Genomic DNA, 14,870 nt, shown 5'->3' with positions numbered 1-14,870 from the left:
GCCGGGGGCAAGGGGGCCCGACCGAGCTCCCCCGGCCGCGGGCCCGCAGGGCCGGGCGGCGAGGGGCCGGGGCGGGAGGTGTGGGGGGGAGACAGCCGGTACCTGACAGCCCCGGGCGCGATCCCCCTGCCCCGCCGGCTCCGCCGCCTCCCGCCCCATCGCCGGGCCGCGGCCGGCCCTGCCCCTCACCCCTGCCCCGGGGGCCAGCGGGGAGGGCAGCGGGGGGTGCCCCGTCCCCCTACCTCTCCCTTTGTGTCTGGCTGCTCCTCCTCGGTGCGGCTGGGCCTGGCCACTCGTGTCTCTCTCGCTGGGAGAGAAGCGGAAGTGCTGCAACAGCAACTATTAAACAGGCAATGGCTTCCCTGGCTGCCTCCCCCACCGCCGAGCGGGGCTGGGGGGCGGCGGGGCCGGGGCGCCACCCGCCGCGGAGCGGGGCCCCAGGTGGGGTGGGGGACAGGCGGTGGAGCCCCCCCGCTCCAGAGCCGGAGGGGGGATCCCGACAGCCACAGTGTCCCCGTGTCCCACTCGCCCACTCCCCCCCCCCCCCCCCGGCGGGTGCTGGGGAAGGAAGAAAGGGGCGCTTCGAGGGGAACGTGAGTTTTTAATGGAGACCCTCTGGAAAGTGACCTGCAGGGGTGTCGAGGGGAGAGGGATAAACGCCCTCCCTGGCACCGCTTCTGCTTCCGTGCAGGAGCCCCGGAGGGACGCGGTGGAGGCAGGTGTCTAGAGGAGGGGGCAAGCTCCCGGGGCTGCTTTTTTAAGGCTGAGATCGGGTTATTAGGCGTGGGGGGGCTGTTTGCTTTCCTTCTATTCTTCTAACTCTTTCAGCCCCAAAGCTTCTCACCTGCTTTGTCCCTCCTGCAGTAGCAGTAACTTCTCACCTGTTTTAGTTGGAAAGCGGGGGGGGAAGAGCGCAGCCCAAAGGCCCCCCCCAACAAGCAAGCCAAAAGGAATCCCCGGCAGCTTTCCCGTCTCTCACCTGTTTCAGCCCTAAAGCAGCAGCTGCGTCTTCCTTTCCCTCCCCCGGCTCAGCCCTGAACCAGCAAGCAGGAGCAGCCGCTTCCCACTCGCCCTCGCCCGGAGTTCAGGATTCCATTGTCCCCCACACTGCACTTGGTGACATCACTGACACACAAAGAAGGGGTACTTCGTGATGTCATCAACGCATGCTGGGAGAGAAAACAAAATCCTGGGCTCGGGGCTTGGCAGCGACAGCACGAAAAACCTCCCTTCAATTTTCCAAAGGTAAAAGTATGAGGGATTTTTTGTTTTTCTTTCTTTTTTTTTTTTTTTTTTTCTCTTCCACCGAGTCCCCTGACGGGGAGCCCGTCTGCAGGAAAGACACAGCGGCATTCAGCCGTCTGAGCTGCTGGTGTGTTGTATTTGCGAGGCATTTTACTCATCTCCCCGGAATCTTTCCTGCCGATCTCTTCCCTCCCTTGTCCACCCAATCGAGACAAGTAATTCGGCTGGAGCAACCCGCCACCCCCGGCCCACGCGTGGGCACAGGGAGCAGCCCGCCGCTCCCCCCCCCCCCCCCTCTGGTGGGCTGCCGCCGCTCTCCCCAGAGGTGCCGGACCCACTCGTGAAGGGACAATAGGGACCGGTATTCCCACCGACCTCACCCGGGGCAAATTTGGGTTGGTGCAGCCAGCTTCCACAGCCTACCGAGGGATCGCCTATCGAATTACTTGGCATCTCCCTTGCCTGAAAATACAGTGTCTGTCACCACCACCACCGCGCAGCGCCGTAACGAACAGGAGTTTGTGTTTTCCCCGAGGTGACCCGTGGGCACACACGCCCGCTGCTGCTGCCTCTACAGAGCGCTGCCACGGCAGCCTCGGTGGTCCCGGGGGTTCGGTGACAAAACCGCAGATGGAGGGGTGACACGGCCCAGTGCCCAGGGGACGCCCCTGGACTGGACATCTCCGCTTCATAGCGACCAGGAGTGGGCAGTCGAGGCCGGTTCCTACCGAAGCCCAGGCTTCCCGCCTCAGTCTGCCTGGCGCTGCCCACTCCCGGAGCTGCCGTGAGGCCCCACAGGCCAAGATGGCCCCGGCAGGCGATGAGCCTCCCCACAGTGGCCTTTGGGTGGCCTGATGGGGTCCGGTGGGCCCGGGTCCAGCCGGGGGAAGACTTGCAGAGCCCTGGCAGCAAGAGGCCTTGCTCTGGTGCTGCCTTCGGGCTCCTGTGGGACCCGGTCCTCTGCCCACTGGTGGTGGGAAGCTGGCCCCCGAGGCGAACCTCTCCGGGAGGACCCTGTGCCTTAGCAAAGGTGCAGACTTGGGGGTGGAACAAAAGCCTAAAGGTTGGGTTGGGTAATGGATGCCTGTGGCTTCTTTTGGGGACACTTGAGACTTGAAGAAGAGGGGCGTTTGGGCCAGGCAGAAGCCGGACTGCCTGGGGATGCTGAGCCAAGCCTCTGTGGGACAACAGCTTCACACTTCCGTGGCTCACCATAACGATCTTGTCATGGCACTGGTCTTTCACCATTTATGTCCAGTAATCCTTGAGGCAGAGGAACCCTTGGAGGGGACACCCAAGCAGGGACAGCATTTCCCTTTGTCTCCCTTCCCTGTTTCCTTCTGCATCTGCTGCTTCTCCCTCCTCATCCTCCCCCATCCACCCAATTTTCTGCATGTATCTCAGAAGCACCTCATTTCACTGGATTAATGTCGAAACTACCTGCACTCCCCACAGATTTGCTGCCCAGTCTCAGTGTGGTTGAGCAGTACAGCATGCTGGATAGGTACCTCGGCAATATTGTGAGAGTCACCCTGAGAAAAGAAGGAATTCCACTGCAGTGTCACACTTACTGGTCTTCAGGTGATTTTTTGTTTGTCTGTTGTTTGGTTTTTTTTGCTAACCCTCCTCTTCAGTCCTTATTCCCTGTGGTACTACATATTAGGCCTTGGTGAATTGTCCTCCAAAAGCAGCTTGCTAGCACAGCCAACCTATCTAGTTTGGCCTATGGGGATGACCCTTGAGAAGTCATGTTCGTCTTTCCCTCCAGTAACTGTGGAGCTTTGGCATCTCTACCATTGACAACGGCCTCGAGGGCACATAATAAATCTTTATGAAAACTGGCATTTAGATAAAGGTGTGTGATCTGATCACTTAGAGCCCCTCATTGATGAAAGAGGGGCAGAATTTGTCTTGTATGTACTTAACATCAACCCAGCTGCTCTGTCAGCGTTCCCCAAACTAACCTGGGGGTCTGTGGAGGCTGGGGCTGGCAGTACAGTTTTACATGCCAGGTGATAAATACAGGAGGTGAGAGGACACAAAGCAAGGTGACCAGGCTTCACAAATTTCACTGCTTATGGAACAACTTCTTAAAAACAGAAAACCTTCACTTTCACCACAAAAAAACCTCCAGCCCTTTCCTGTCATCACAGGAAACCTGCACCAAAGTCAAACGAGACAACTGATAATAATAATGAAAGCCCTCCACTTCTCTAATAGGGGGCAGGGAAAATGTAACAAACAAAATCACACACACTTTTCCTTCATTATGTTAATAACCTTGGTAGGGGGTTATCTGTAGACTAACCTTTTCTGCAGCACACAATCCTTGGTAACCCTGTTGAAAGTAATAATATGATAACCAGCAGCAGCGGTTATTTACTTTGAAGCCCACTCAGAAATACATTTGCTGAAAGCACCTACTAGTGTCATCATCTGAGCAGCTGTTACAGTGGCGACTCCTGTTTTGTGACTTACGTCCTAGGTCATGGCTAGGATCAGGCAACAGGTGGTTCTCCTGTGCTAGCCATGCCATACCTGGAGAGAGAGGGAGCCAAGAAGCCAGCTTCTATGCCCAGAAACATTTTGCAGTTTGCCTTGCTCCCACCCATGATTATCCTCTCAACCCTGCATGGACTCCAAAGAACTGGAAAAGAGTGCAGAACATATCTTCCCATCTTGGGAATTTTGACAAAACCTCACCGATCTGCTTCTACTTCTTTTCTGTGAAGCGTGTGCACTTTATCAGGTGAGCTTTCTTTCTTATCAGTGCTGCTTTGCTGCTTCTCTCTGTCTCCTTATCTTTTTTTTTTTTTTTTTTTTTTTGTGGCCAAGTCGTGCAAAGGACTTGCAGAGGAAAACTGACCCAGATTGTTCATTTTCACTGTGCCACGAGCTTTTTTAATCGTTGGCACTTGCTCAGTGTAGCAACTGAATAGGATTAGTCACTTTTCCCTCTGGATTGAGTTTGGAGGAGGCTGCAAAGCTAGATGACTAGAACCAAGTTGCCTTTGGGGCTTTGAGCTTAATTCACACCAGAAGCTAGCCAATTCAAATCACTCTGAGCCTCCTGCTAAAGGAAGGTGACTAGGATTAGTCCCTTTGTACCATCTCAGCTCTAGATACATTTTCAGCATTATTCCTGGCTGGTCTGTCTGGGCCTGAGCCAAAGTCCCTTATAGTTCCACCAATTCCAGTGAGTTTTGCATTAGGTCTTTTGTGGGGAGCAGAAAAGAAATTATCACTGTTTGGCTCTCCTAATGTCAACTCGCTGCTAATGTCACTCTTGCAAGTGACAGTGGGAAAGCCAGAAGCATGCTGATATCTCACACAGTCCTGTGATGACACACTTTGTCCTTTTTGTGTGACCCTGCGATACAACGTGAGGTAGCAAGAAAGAGCTCCGATAAGCTCAGGACTTATGACACAGCTATTTGAATAAAGCTAGGCAGAAACTCTGAATTGGGTCAAAAGAGGAAGGAACTGCATTCAGATGAGAGAAAATGTAACAGAGAAAACATAAGCGGTTCATTTATGTCATTTAAGGGTAGTGAGTTTATTTACAGACTCACCCTTCTGTTTCCTGCTCACATCTATCTTGCCATAACTTAATGATGCAGTCCACCTTCCCTTGCTATAGTTTTCTCACACGATACATCTCTTAGTCCTTAGCATTGTATCTTTTTCAGTTCCTTACAGAGGAATGAAAGGGCCCATAAACAGAAAAAGACTTGTTTCCTCTCCTTTTATTCCAGTGCCAAAGAGGACTTAGTTGTGGAAGGAAAAGTTTAGGTCTTGTTGTCAGACCCCTGCTATTTGCAGCTTGCTTTTGGTTTTGTTTGAGACTAGTCCTCAGAGCTTTCTGAAGGCCTTGCCGGGAGGCTGTGGTGCGGGCAGAAAGACTTGAGACCTGTTACATGTCTTGGCCTTTTTGAAGTCCTGGCCAAACACCCACAGACTCGAAGAGTGGCTGGCAATTAGTTCCAAAAGCTTAAGCAGAGAAGTGTAGCTGCATATAACTATACATATCTTCTACCTCACCTGTGTTTCTTTTATGCCTCTCCTGGTATATGGTCCTGTTCATTTTGGTATCTGAAAAACTGAAGATGCTTAGATCGATTCAGTGTCATAGCATTGTAAGAAGATCCCTGAGATGTATTTCCAGGGTTTTCTGCCTTGCTTCCAGGTGATGACTGAGCCTTAAAATTGCTTTACCTTGAAGATTCAATGATACACTGCTTTCTCAGTTTGCCCTGTCTATATAGCTAGTACTTAGCAATCAGGACTGAGATACATGTGATGCTTTCCCTGTCTATGTCTCTAGCAGTCACTCCATATTTCTGATCCTCATTTTCCCTCCTGTAAAAGAAGAGAATGATGTTAATTAGGAGTTAGACTGAAAATGTAAATAGAGGTGCATATACAGACCTCACCCCTAGCCACTCATCATACTTTCCTGTTGCTTCCTTTCTGTGGCTGATGGATCTGCTTTTCTGCAGAATGCTGCCTCCCCAGTGGTCTCTGTGCTTCCTTCAGGCTTTGCAGTAGCTGGCTCTGCTTTTCTTCTCTGTCTCTACAGCACACAGGCTCCCTGGATTGCTGTATTCCAGACTGCTTGACTTTTTTTATTCTGCACTGCATGCTCCTCTAGTTCAGATGTTTTTCCTGTTTCTGCCTCTTTTTCAGTCTACAGAAACTGGGGCTTTATTGATTGTCATCAGCTCTCCACTTCTACATACCACTTTTCCTTGGCAGCAATACGTAGATTCTGAAGAAACTCAGAAAGTGGAGTTATTATACTAGGTTAAGCAGTAGATGGACTATCATCAGTCAGTCCTGCCCTAGGAGAGCTCCCAGGGCAATGGCATTTCTGTTGGCAAGAGCCCTGGGAGAGGTGAAAGGTGTTGGCCAATATGACCCAGACAAAGGACTCCTGGAGGCAATGGGTCAAACAGCAGCAAATGTGCTATTTTTGCTGCACTTCTCCTGCTAACTTGCAGGAAATTCCAACTTGACATTTAAACTTGTGTTTGGTTTCTATTTGTCACCGCTGAATGACCAATGGTAATGGCCACTGCTCGACCAAATCTGTACTTGAAGCTTTCCCATATAGTAATAAATGGTTCGGCTGTGACATTCCTCTGCTGACATAATGCGAGGTGTAGTCCAGGAAATGCCAGTCTAAAAGACTGTTTTGCCAGCACAAACAGTACCTCCTGATGTTGCATTTTGCCTGTACAACTGTCTTGCCTGCACATCTATCCCAAGAGATTTGTTTTTCTGGTGTGAACTTAACCTCAGAGTGTCTCTGTCATGCAACAGAATAGTCAGAGAGAAGAACCGCTGGGGATAGCTTATTAATAGTGTACGCTCACAGTTTATGCCTCTGCCTTTGTAGGGTGCTTTGATAAATTCAGATAAAAAGGACAGTATTTTTCATACAGTCACCAGAAGGTTACAGGTGGACCATACACTCTGAAGACATACCCTGCAAAATCACTCATTGCAGAGATGCAGATCTGCAAGAAGACATGTAAAATGTCAGTCAGTTGTACTAAATGGTTATTTAAGAACTCAGCAGTAAGTGGACAAAGTGATTTTCAAGTATCTGAGGTGAAAGGGTTTCTCACCGTATAAATACGGCGTACACCTACAGTCCTTTCTTTCTGCCCTTTCAAATATTTCTCAGTGTCACAGTATGTGTCACTCTGGCTCAGATGGGTTAGTACAAGAAAATCTGCTTTGCTTGCTCATATGCTGAATTGGTAATATTCTTATTCTAGTTTATTCTTGTACTAAAAAATGAGTGATTCCCCATCTGCTCCATTTCTGTGGATTTGTAAATCCATATGGGGAAAAAAATCCACATGTCCTAACTTCTCAGAAAATGTATTTAGTGAGGATTTCAATTGAGTCTTTCAACCTCTGCCTCCTCATCTAACAAAGGTTCTTCTCAACAGAGAAGGATCAGGAGAGGTGTTCAGGGCTCAGTAATTTCACTCTGTGGCTTGACTACAGTTCAAGACTTCAATGGTCTTCAACTGCAATTTTTCTCCCTAGGCCTCCTTATTATTAAAGCCCTTCAAAAGGAAGCAATAGAATCACTCAGACTCTTACAGATCCCTGATGCTGCATTCTTGAGAAATCAGTGTATAGCACTTCTTTTCTTCTTTTTTGTCTGACCAGCACGTGGAAGCAAAGAATAGAACATGCACCTGATTGTTAACCGTTACTTATATTTAACACAAATCATATATTTTTCATCTTTATTGAGGGATAAAGCATTCTTCATTTCCCATGTAAAGTCCATAGCTAAAACAAAAAGGTGTATGCTATTAAGAACTCTAGCATTAGAGAGCCCTTCGTTTCAAGACTTCTTAAATGCCATTGTCTATTTTTTTCTTCCGGATATAGGCCATGGTAACTCCCAGATTACGCCAAAGGTTACAGAAGTGTTCACAGCATGGACTAACAGTTCACACATAGTATTTTCTCATTACCCCTTCTAACATTCGTCATCACGAAACTACCATGTCGCATCCTCAGCAATTGCTTACATGGAAGTATAAGCGTAGGAAACCTAAACATTTCTGAATAACTTTAAAAGATGACTTTTTTTTCTTTTTTTTCAGATAAACTTGTGTTGTTCTGCTCTGTTCCCATACAGTCATAAAAGATGTCTTTGAAATGTGGCTTCTTGCTAAGCTAAAGAATGTCATGTCTATGGCCTGAAGGACAGCTAGAGATTTCAGGCTTTGTCTATGCAGGCACATTTCACCCTTCACATCAATACAACTATACAGATGTAGTTAAACAAGCATAACCCTACCTATGAACCCCTGTCCCAACATAAAGATACTTCTTCCAGTTCAACTAAAACCCTTTCCAGAGTAATGTAAATCAAAACTGGAAAAACACTTATAGACTGTTCACACAAGGAACTATACCAGTATAATTATATAACATTACATAACATAATAACCTCTTTTGTTGCACAGACATGCTTTGGGAAACTTTATCCATGGTGTAACAAAGTTGCTCGGCCAATCTTTTCATTCAACATCTTTATCCATGGTGTAACGAAGTTGCCCTGCCAATCTTTTCAATCAACATTTCTATTGAGCTAGAACTGAAACAGGAGGACCTTGCTTTGATGCTGTGTTTGTGATCCTTTCTCAAAGACTTCGTTGCACCTTTTCTCCCCCTTTGGCTTTTTCTTTTCTTTCCCTCTCCCCATAGCCTGAAGCACTGTCTTTCTCCATGTTTGTCTGGCCATGATTCTCTGCTTCTTTTTTACCTTTTCTGCTTTTTCTTCTTTACACACTCCCTTGTTTCTGGCTTTTCTTAACTCCCTGCAAGTGATTGCCTGAATTTTGGCCAGTGTGTCCAGTCAGCCAAGTTATTTTCTCCCGTCTTCTCCAAGCATACGAAATGGACAATCAGTTCCTTCTTCCCCTTGCTTCCAGGTGGTATGGTGACTACTTCTCCAGCAAATGCCACTACATTAGTTCCCTCTCCTTATTTCCTGCTTCTTACAGGCTTACAGGCTGCTCCTCAAAGTCCCTGGCAAATGGCCATAAAAGCAGCTTTCTATCAACAGGCCTGTGACACAGCAAATGCTCTACAGCCTCACTGGTCCGCAGCCTGTAGTTTGAGAGCCACTACCTAATTGCATCAGTTGGCATGACAAAACCAGCAGTTTTCTGGACATGAACTTCTCCTTCTTTTAGCATAACTGGGCTTTAGGCATTACCACAATATGAACAGGACACAATAACATAACAGCAGAAATTTAATTCCTGTTTTGAGAGTTTAACTTCTTTTTTGAACAATACCCCACGTCAAAAAATATTTCTGTAGAACCTGATTTAGTAAGAAGTAAGATGTCTACAGGCCTAGAGGCACATGGCTGGTAAGAATCCAGTCACATGTATATGCTTAAAGCAAATCAGAAGGACATGCCTGCTGTACAGATTATGATGTTCAAGGTGTCCGTAAAACTGCACAGCTCTGTGGCATTTTGGGTGGCAATCGTGCTACACCCTGGAAGGGTTTGTTTGCAAAACTGAGTTTGGAAAAAAAAAAAAAAAGACACCAAACGACAGATGTCAAGAGTATTTCCTCCACCATAGTCAGGAAGCCAGAGGAAAATCTTTTCACTTTGAAGATTTGCACACAAATTGCTGTGTCCTCAAAAATGAGATTTGCATTTGAAATCCTAGAATTTATGTATTGAAAACTACAAACTGCAGACAGTCTTTATAGGGGGGGCTGATATAAAAGGCATATTCATATGATTTTTTAAAAATAGCTAATTATGAGATGGACTATTGCCATTTTTTCTAGGAATTCGTTGGCAAGGAAATTTGAGATTTTACAGATAACAGAGACAGGACTAACACCTTTCCAATGCCACTTCTAAATTCTGCCATTATTTTTATTTTAAACATCTGCTTACACAAAATATGCCCATTTATTTTTTGTTGATGTCATAGAAAGGTGACACTCACCCTTCTAAATATACAGTGCCACACAGGATAAACAATGCAGTACAATCATCTGGAGGCTGGGAAACTGTGGGTTCATTTCTTATGACAGTATTTCACCAGCTTACCTTGTATTTAAACACTTCAGGCCTCATCCGCTGGCTGATGAAGTCAATAAGTTTTTTTTCACTAGTTTAATCTGTTTAAAACCAAGCCATTGGATAGGAGCAGATTTTTGGAACTCATCAGTGGAGATGTTGCTGCTTTTGCAACTCCAAGATTGCCTTCAGGAGAATCCTTTAGTTGCCTTAATGCCTCTGCTGCATCCACCTATTGCGTTGTGGCTGTTACCCAGGTATTGTGGGCTGCTTTAATTTAGCTGCCTTGATCTCTATTCAGTTACCTTTTTTCCCCTGCTGGGAAATATTATTTTCAGTCCTTCTAGTTTCTTTGCTATGGGCAGCCCTTCCTCTCTGCTTATCAGAAAAGCAAGAGAGAGGACAGTGTCACACTTGAATGATTTTTTTATAAGGTTGGGATATACTGTAGGTTTCGCAGTAAGATAGCCTGGCCAATGGAGTTTGTATATATAGATTTTTCAGTTTTGTTGCAGCTATGGGATTAGCCAGCACAATAAAAGGAAAAAAAGCAAAGAGAGGGATTCTGGTTTTGCCTTGGCATAACTATATTGGGTTCAGTAGGTTTACTCCAGATTTACGCTAGAATAAAGAGAGTTCAGAGTCAAGCCCAATGGAGGAGTTTACAGTGCTTTTGGAGGCATCAGTTTACTCAGTCGCTTGGAAAATCTTTCTTCCCTACTGCCAAAGATCTGGTACAATTCACAATTCTAATATATTTGGGGGTCTGCTCTGTTGTGTATAGATGTGTTTGCTTAATAGAATTAGGAATCTGTAAAGTAAACTTTATACAGCAAGCCCTGCCCTCTCGTGTGCTGGAGGGCAAAGTAGAGAATAAGACACACAGGGAATTTCCTGCCCCTGTACAAAGACAAAAAGCTCAGGAGTGCCAGCCTTTAACAGACCTGGATATAGCGTCCCAGCCAGCGATGCTTACACAGCCCTCAGATGCAAACTCTAGCTAGATACAGATCTGAGTGCTCTCATTCACAGGGAAAAAGATGCCAACAGCCTGCTGTGAGGAGTCCTATCCTGACCGATAGGATTTCTTATAGCAGAGCCCACGCTGAACAGCACCTTCTCTCCCCTTCATTGCATGGACAGGATTCTGGTCCCTCTATTACATGGTTTAATGTACTACTTTTGTTCTGTAATGAGAGAAGCTTAAGCAAGCTTGTAGGTGTGGAAAAAAAAGCCGTTTTCTTCCTGTATCAGTGGCAATTACATGAAGTAAGCTTATCAGCTTTGACCACATACTACTACCGTAATTTTTCCTTTAAGAAAAAGGACTCATGGTAAGTAAAAATAGAGAAATATTGGTGTTGGAGGTTTGTTGATGTATTTTTTTTTATGCTCCCCAAGGTGTGAAATCGCATTTGGCAAAAAGCATCTGAACACTAGGACGTGTCATTTAGCGCCCTAAGTGTTTATGTCCAAACCCCTGCCACTGATGGCACAACATGCTGCAAGAACAAAAGTCTGTTGGCTGGAACTTGAACTGGTTTCCTGATTCACACCTGTGCATTGGCAGACAAGCAGCCATCGATCACAGACTCCCGTGCATCCTGGGTACACTGCTATAGGCAGGGCTGAAAACAGTTCTCAGAGTGCTGATGGGAGGGATAGGGTAAGAAAAAACAATAGAAGTAAGAAACAGAAGATAATAGAATGTCAGGAAACAGGGCTGGAAAGGGATGTCAGGAGGCTGGATTGACTATACTGGTGTAATTTCTGACAGATGAGATTAAAAAGAAAAACCTCTTTCAAAATGCATTATGGCCACAGAGCCACAGATACAATTTCTTAGAAACAAATCACTCTCTAAACCTGCTAAATCTTAAAGCACCGTTCTAGAGTGGTAGAGAGTGGTTTGAATTGCTGTACAAAAGTTCCTATATCTTGTTTTATTTGCATATCTGCATATCTACAAAATGGAAGAGTATAGGTATACACGATTTTTGTAACACTCTGCCAAGAAATGGAATTTTACTAGAGTGAGACTTGTGTAACATGCTTGAAATTGTGTTCATAACCAGCTTGTACAGCTTTCAGTTTTATGGATGGATTTTGTGTTTAAGAAGTAGAAGTAAATAAAAGAAGTGGGGGAAAAAAAGAAAATTAACTCCTGTGCCACTAAATCATCTTTAGAAAGGTATCAAGGCCAGGTGTCCTCATTAGTTTCTTTCTTCATTAGCATTGGAAGAACAAAGAACAGCATTTACTTTATGTTCTAAAGATTAATTGAAGTGGGGGATGAAACACTGAAATTGAATTAGTAAATTATTAATCAATTTCTAAGTAATAAGAAATAATCTATTACAGAGTCTATCCCTCCATCTAGAGATTTGTCTTAAGCATTTGTCTTTAGGAGAGAAGGTGGAAGGAATAAGGGGACACAGACTAGAGACAATCCATCAAGTCAGCTACTGGAACATTAATAATGAAGACCTTTGAACTTGGCAACTCTTCCAGATATCTCTCTCTTAACTGTGACTTATTGTCCCATGGCTGCTGCTTAATCTAATGGCCTCTTTTTAATTTTTGCCCCCCAAGTTATTAAAAATGCTCCCGTTATAATCTCAGCAGCTGACAGTGAATGCAACAGTTAACAAAGCCTGAATCTGGCAGCGTGTCAGCTCAGGAACTCCCTCCAGCCTGCAAATACAGCTCCACCCACTCACATTTTCAGGAGAGGAACCTGGTGCCAAGGCAGCGCTGGCAAAGGTGGTGGCTGGGGAAGTGGAGATTCTGGCTTCTTTGATTTCTGACGCTGCCTATGAACAACCAGGTTCTTTCTTCCCTTTTGAGTCAAACCTCCCTTTGACGGCTGGAAGGTTTCACCATCACTTACTTGTAAGATTAAAACTCTGATTTTCTTTGAGAAACCATAATAAGTAACACAAGCATCCGACTGAAACAAACAAACTTACCTCGTGTAGAGCTCTCACTAACAGGAAGGGTCTGGCTCTCACTATGAATACTTCTCAATGGCCTTGTGGCATAAAGCTGTTCTGAAGCAGCTCACAGGGGGGAGATTTTAATCTATCCACCCTCCTGGCTGCTGGCATATGAGATGAGCTTGCAGCATGGTGGAAAGATTGGGGAGGAGGAGACAAGAAGGCATATGGAGTACTCACAAGCTCCTCCACCCACAACAACTGCCCAATGGAGGTTATGGCTGTTCTAAACAGCACCACCTTATCCCCTGATCTGGGAAGGATTAAAGCCTTTACACCAGGTATAAGCTGTAAATATAGCTCTGCCTGTAGGGTGGTCTCCTGCCCTGCTTTTCCACTCATGCATCTTTCAGCTCACAGGTTCAGCCCACAATACTTTGCATCCAGACACACACATAAACAGTCTCTGCTCAGAAGAACAAATGTGTTTTGTCCTACAGGCTAACTGTGCTCCACAGTCTGTAGGGCCCTATGAATGGCCTTGATGGATTTTAGAGATGGGAGGGGGGAGGACGGAAGTAGGATTTTTTGGAAAACTTCACTCTGGTACCTGAGCTGTGCCAGATTTCCCTGGCTGGGCTGCAAACTGTGCAAGCACACATTGCTCTCTCTCAGACTTTTGCTTAGGCTTTGGTGAAAGCCCACAAGTAATGTACTGAATTCTTCACTCCCGCCTCCAGTCTTAAACAAATAGCTTCTTGACTCATTGTACCCTGTGCAGGGCTTTAATGGATGACTTCTGCTCCAGGGGTGAGCCCCTCTCCCCACCCTCCTTCTTTGTTCGTCAACACCACTGTCACCTCCCCACTCTACCCCAATGGCTTAGACTATGCTTCAGGTACTTCCAGGGCCTGCCAGGAGTGGGAAGAGGCAGGACACAGGTGAAATTGTCCTGTGCCTGGGTTCACTTTCATCCCAAACGATGTTCCCCTTGTTCCATTTTAGGGACAGCTCTCAGCCCACGTTCAAAGGAGGGCTGAATCCGGATTCTCCCTTTTCCCTCTCCCTCCAAATGAGTGTTGGCTCTGGTTTGTAAACAAGGGAGCAGCTACCCCCCCCCGAGCCGCTGGTTCACAGTTGCTCCAGAGTACACGTTGCCTCTGAGAAAGAGTGAGAGGAAACTCCTGGACTTGTTCTGCTCAGCTTCACCATGTCATTGGGCTCTAAACCACATCAGACCCAAGGGTAGTGCTACAGTGATTGCCTGTTGTCTGGCAACGCTGGCTGGCGATGATTTTTCTCAGCAGAGCTTTCACTTGGAAAACATCATTCCTTCTTAAAATGCTCTCAAGACACTGAACGTGAAGATGAGCTTCAATAGTACACACAGCAAATGCGCTTCTGGATCTGGGTCTGCCATCCCTCATGCCTGGCGTATCCTAAGCAGGCATCTTCCTGCTGTATAGATACACACTGCATCTATAAAACATAGATGGGGAGAGCCTGAACAAAATTGTTCTGACTACAATGCATGTGGTGCCCTCTCTCAACACTACTCTGTGTTCACTTTTCCTCTGTGCCTCAGGGGCAGGCTTACAGTCTCTGAAAAATTCTGTTTTCTCCTTCTTAGATCCCGAGCCCTTTGAGTTAAACCATTACAAGGGAAGATACGAAGATAGCAAAGGAACAAGGGATTTTCTTGTAATTTTAGCATTTATTTCCTTCTTAAAGATGCAATTGTTTAAAATAAGTGATGTCCTGGCAAAGGCTAGCGTTATACCGTGCCAGACAATTTTATCATCGCAGCCCGTGAAGGCTCTAGTGTACAACATAAAGCTGCTTTGCTTTCCGACACGCCAGTTTTTCAATGCCAGACCTCCCTTGGCAGTGCCCTGTTCCTCTCCGGAGTTTTCTTCGTTCAAAAATTAGTCCTCCCTCCAGCATCCTTCTGCCCTCCTTCAGGTACCACCGGTGCTGAGCCGGAGCCCAGCCGCGCCGAGCGGAGCCAAGCCGCACCAAGCCGAGCTCGGCTCGGCGCGGTTGGGCTCCGGCTCAGCGACAGGAGGGGGAGCTCGCAGCGCGCCGGCTTTAATCGGGGACTTAAT

The 14,870-nt window shown here is 46.5% G+C and overlaps 1 protein-coding gene across 1 annotated transcript in view; it reads right to left on the bottom strand.

The window, feature by feature from the left end:
* LOC142052721 (ubiquitin-conjugating enzyme E2 E1-like) overlaps positions 1 to 1,175 on the bottom strand; it is a 44,807-nt gene extending 43,632 nt beyond the window's left edge. Inside the window, 4 exon segments of the mRNA XM_075083240.1 lie at positions 243 to 307; positions 845 to 881; positions 980 to 1,045; positions 1,047 to 1,175. Of these exon segments, the coding sequence (XP_074939341.1) occupies positions 243 to 307; positions 845 to 881; positions 980 to 1,045; positions 1,047 to 1,160 (282 nt within the window). The 5' untranslated portion in view covers positions 1,161 to 1,175.
* Positions 1,176 to 14,870: the final 13,695 nt, after the last annotated feature.

This window comes from Phalacrocorax aristotelis, chromosome 2, assembly GCF_949628215.1.
Source record: "Phalacrocorax aristotelis chromosome 2, bGulAri2.1, whole genome shotgun sequence".
In the NCBI taxonomy this organism is placed as follows: domain Eukaryota; kingdom Metazoa; phylum Chordata; class Aves; order Suliformes; family Phalacrocoracidae; genus Phalacrocorax; species Phalacrocorax aristotelis.
Note: the sequence above shows the minus strand (reverse complement) of the source record. Positions and strands in the feature narration are given on the sequence as shown.